Below are 4812 nucleotides of genomic sequence, written 5' to 3' on the forward strand. Positions count from 1 at the left end.
ACACAGGTAAATAGATAGAAACGCATCTATATAGACACAAGTAGATAGGCAGAAACATATCTATACAAACACAGGTAAATAGATAGAAACGCATCTATATAGACACAAGTAGATAGGCAGAAACATATCTATACAAACACAGGTAAATAGACATGTATAGAGACACGGGTAGATAGACAGAAACACAACTATACAGATACAGATAAATACATAGAAACACGTCTATACAGTCATAAGTAGAAAGGCAGAAACACATCTATAGAGACATAGGTAGATAAAAACACATTTATACAGACACAGGCAGCAGATAGATAGTAACATATCTCTACAAACGCAGGCAGCAGATAGATAGTAACATATCTCTACAGACACAGGCAGATAGACAGACAAGAATTATCTACACACACAATGGTAGACATAAACGCATCTATACAGACACAAGTAGATAGACAGAAACATATCTATCCAAACACTTCTTATATTTATAACTTGCCCAATAAAGTACTTTGTTTGAGTTTTTATTTTCACAATCAAGTAATATACTATCTGATAAGTTGAAACATTTTTTAACCATATAACTTGCACTGTACATCTACAAAATGTGTATCAAATATTTATCCCTATAACTCTTTAAAGCAAAAACATTGTTGTCTCAGTTTAAAACACTAGTTTGTTTTCCCATAAACAGAAGTTTTATTATCTAAACATGTTTTAATAATCCGGTTTTAAAACGATATCAGAAGATGGTTCATTTTCTGGTAACGTGACGTATTTCTTCAACAAGTGCCTTTATTGATTAACAAATAAAACGTTTCACAAAACTTACCCACGTACACGTAAAATATAGACTAAATTTTTCGCTTTTGATAATACATTGATTCATCTCAAATAATCAGTATAAATATTTGGTATAGTAAGTTTATACTCTTTTACAAGTGTAAAATGTCAAGTGAATGTCTTCATAAGTTTAGTAAATATGTTTAAACTTGTCGTTGTATACGTGAATCAAAAACATACACACGTAACTAGAAAATAGCAGCACTTGCCAGATTAGTGCTCAAGATAAGTGTTGCTCTAATAATCAGATACGAAATATTTAAATACACAGGCGATAGCAGGTCAAAAACTCGCAATTCCCACAGAAGTAGATACTTTCAACTCATATACTAAGTGTGGTATGCAGAATGCCATCTTAGATATCTCACGTTTCTCTGAACACTGTTTATCACAAGTAAATACTAGACCTGCTCACGCAGGATGTTCTGTTTCAAGAGTAAATAAAACCAAAATTAAGGATAACATATATTTTTCTTTTCTGCTTTCGATGTTCATGTGTCATGCTGTATTGTAGCCTACAGAGTGCGTAATTCTTCTCGTGATTCGTGGTATGCGCACGTTTTACTGACTCACGACAGTACAAATTGCAACGTTAAGTGTCCCTTATGTGACGTCATTTTAGTGTCTACTGACTGACAGACAGACAACACTACTGTATAGTGGTGCGAGTGGTTAAAACAGGTGACCCCTCTAGGCGGCCTTTGGCTCCCTTTCGGGGAAATTACATTTTGTTATCAAGATGTTGACATTCACTAAACTAAAGAAAATATACAAAACTTAGCTGATTTCTGTCAGACTACATTTAAATTAACTAACAGAATTGTATGAAAGTTCCATATGTTGTTGTTTTTCTCTTTTTGCTCAAACGGTTTTGCACTAAGAAAAAGCTACGTTTACAGGGGCAAGAACATTCGTTTGTTCCCGTTATTTGTATAGAATGGAATTAGATTAATTCCGTAAATTTTTTTTAAATTTTAGAATTATAAGCAATTAAATTTTTAATGACTACATAGTTTTGTTGGTTTAGGTTTCCAACATTCAGTCAAATAAATACGTTAGATGCGCTATTCACATGAAATTATAGTCAATGTAGTAAGAGTGAATATTTTAATATTTTGATTTTTTAAAACTGAAGTCAGTGTTGCTATATGAGTTTAATTCTTAAGTAATTTAATCTTCGTTTTAAAGTTACGTAACCTGTCGTCAAACCCAAATTTACACATACATCGGTATCCCTAGTTTATCCTAATGAAACACATATCCACAATTTCAACATTGTTCAAAATTATTTTACAAGAAAAACATTTTAATGCAGTGCTTGTATAGTTTGTTTGTTTGTTTGTAATTAAGCACAAAGCTACACAATATGCTATCTGTGCTCTGCCAACCACGGGTATCGAAACCCGCATTCTAGCGTTGTAAGTCCGCAAACATACCTCTATGACACTGGGGGGCGTTGGTATAGTTCAAATAAATAAAATATATAAAACTTTAAATTGTTATTTTACGATAAAAAGCTGATTGAACAGAGTTCAACCTTTCTCGGGTATTTTTTTTATTTCATACAGTCACTGTTTGTCCATTTACCTACCGTAATCATTGTGTTGTATTTCTTTGAAAACACATAATATTACAAGATTTTATCTTATTATCAATACAGGTGTTCAATCGGCACTCTTCCTCCCAGAAATGGCTAAATCGTCACGTACTGATCCACGCTGGTAAAAGACCGTTTGCATGTATTTTTCCCGACTGTGAAAAGAGATTTGACTCTACGGAAGTAATGGAGAAACACATCAACATACACCTAAGAAATGACTTGTCTAACAAGCCTGTCAGAAGAGTCATTAAAATACCGAGGTATCGCAGTATTAAGAATCGTCAATCCGGTAAGATATGGTCTTGTCTATCCATCTACTATGTCTGTATATAGATGCGTTTCTACCTATTTACCTGTGTTTGTATAGATATGTTTCTGCCTATCTACTTGTGTCTGTATAGATGCGTTTCTACCTATTTACCTGTGTTTGTATATATATGTTTCTGTCTATCTACTTGTGTCTGTATAGATGCGTTTCAACCTATTTACCTGTGTTTGTATAGATATGTTTCTGCCTATCTACTTGTGTCTGTATAGATGCGTTTCTACCTATTTATCTGTGTTTGTATAGATATGTTTCTGCCTATCTACTTGTGTCTGTATAGATGCGTTTCTACCTATTTACCTGGATTTGAGTATATCTCTAAAAGTGAGTATTATAGTACAGTATTATAGTAGAGTATTATAGTAGAGTATTATAGTAAAGTAATATAGTAGAGTATTATAGTAAAGTAATATAGTAGAGTATTATAGTACAGTATTATAGTAGAGTTTTATAGTACAGTATTATAGTACAGTATTATAATACAGTATTATAGTACAGTATCATAGTAGAGTATTATAGTAGAGTATTATAGTACAGTATTATAGTACAGTATTATAGTAGAGTATTATAGTACAGTATTATAGTAAAGTAATATAGTAGAGTATTATAGTACAGTATTATAGTACAGTATTATAATGATTCACCATACTCATAAAGTAAGAGTTTGCAGCTTCAAGAAAAGTTTTATGCATCTAAACCGAACCTGTAGTTTATAGTGTCCAAATTCATGGCTGAATATGTTTGAAGAATAAATGAACAAATAAACGCTCATATGTTGGCACTCGTAGAAACACTAGTTGACAAGAGACGCCACATTTCTAGACATACTAGTTTACAATACACATCACGCTTAGAGACATATTACTTGAGAAGAATTAAACTAGTTGGCAAGAGACGCCACACTTAGAATTAAACGAGTTGGCAAGAGATGCCACACTTAGAAACATACTAGTTCACAGGAGAGGCCACGCTTAGAGACGTACTAGCAAGCGACGCCATATTTAGACTAAATCAAAGGTATAGAAATATTTTAGTGTTATTGAAACAAATGAAGGAAATGAAACAAAAAACAAATACTTTGATCTCAAGTTAGTAAACTTGAATTCTTTTCAGCAGATCATTTTATATCAGTGACATAATAACACATCACATAAAACAAGAACTTATCCCGAATTGTACATCTTTAAAATAACACAATTTATATATAAAAAGTATAATATAAATTAAATACCCATACGAGAAGTTATTGTTGTACAAAACCTGAAATCTCGGCCTGTGTCATATTGGAATAATGTTATGTTTAAATGTTATTCGAATTTAAATATCCTCTTTGAGGGTTCAGTGCTAATCTTGAGGGTTTATAATACTAAAATACAGGGTTCGGTATTTGCGATAGGCACATTACAAATAGTCCATTGTCAGCTTTATGATAAATAAACAAAATGTAAACGATTTCTAACAAAATGCAGATGGAAGGTAGAATATTTCAATAAAGTTCTTTGTTTAAAATATATTACACGTTGAAAACGTAAACGTAGGTATTTCAATAGGGAAAATAATGTGTCCGAACTCAAGACAAAGATATCGTTATATTTAGGATGGGCCTAATGCGGCTCGGTAGTTAGCATGCTGGACTGTGGATCTGAGGAACTGTGGTTCGTATCCAGTTTCTTCGGAGCTATAGGTGCATCATAAGAGTAACGGACAAATGCCACTATTTGATCAGACGAGAATAGCCAAAGAGGGTGGGTGGTGTTGACCAACTACTTATCTTCTTGTCTATAACTTCACAAGTAGGGACAGCTAGCGCAAATATGCCTCTTGTAGTTTTGCACGAAATATAACAAACTGTTTAAGATACTAATACGAAGATATCAAGTTCTATATAAATACTTCACTTTATATATCTTATAATACTGTACTATAATACTCTACTATAATACTGTACTATAATACTCTACTATGATACTGTACTATAATACTGTACTATAATACTCTACTATAATACTCTACTATAATACTCAACTATAATACTCTACTATAATACTCT

The 4812-nt window shown here is 32.3% G+C and overlaps 1 protein-coding gene across 1 annotated transcript in view; it reads left to right on the forward strand.

Moving 5' to 3' along the window:
* The window catches only part of LOC106462267 (zinc finger protein aebp2-like), a 21074-nt gene that overhangs the window by 3758 nt on the left and 12504 nt on the right, over nucleotides 1-4812 (forward strand). Inside the window, exon 2 of the mRNA XM_022389465.1 lies at nucleotides 2498-2726. Coding sequence (XP_022245173.1) covers nucleotides 2498-2726 — 229 coding nt within the window. The remainder of the gene's footprint in view (nucleotides 1-2497; nucleotides 2727-4812) is intronic.

This window comes from Limulus polyphemus, unplaced genomic scaffold (genome assembly GCF_000517525.1).
Source record: "Limulus polyphemus unplaced genomic scaffold, Limulus_polyphemus-2.1.2 Scaffold1129, whole genome shotgun sequence".
Lineage (NCBI taxonomy): Eukaryota > Metazoa > Arthropoda > Merostomata > Xiphosura > Limulidae > Limulus > Limulus polyphemus.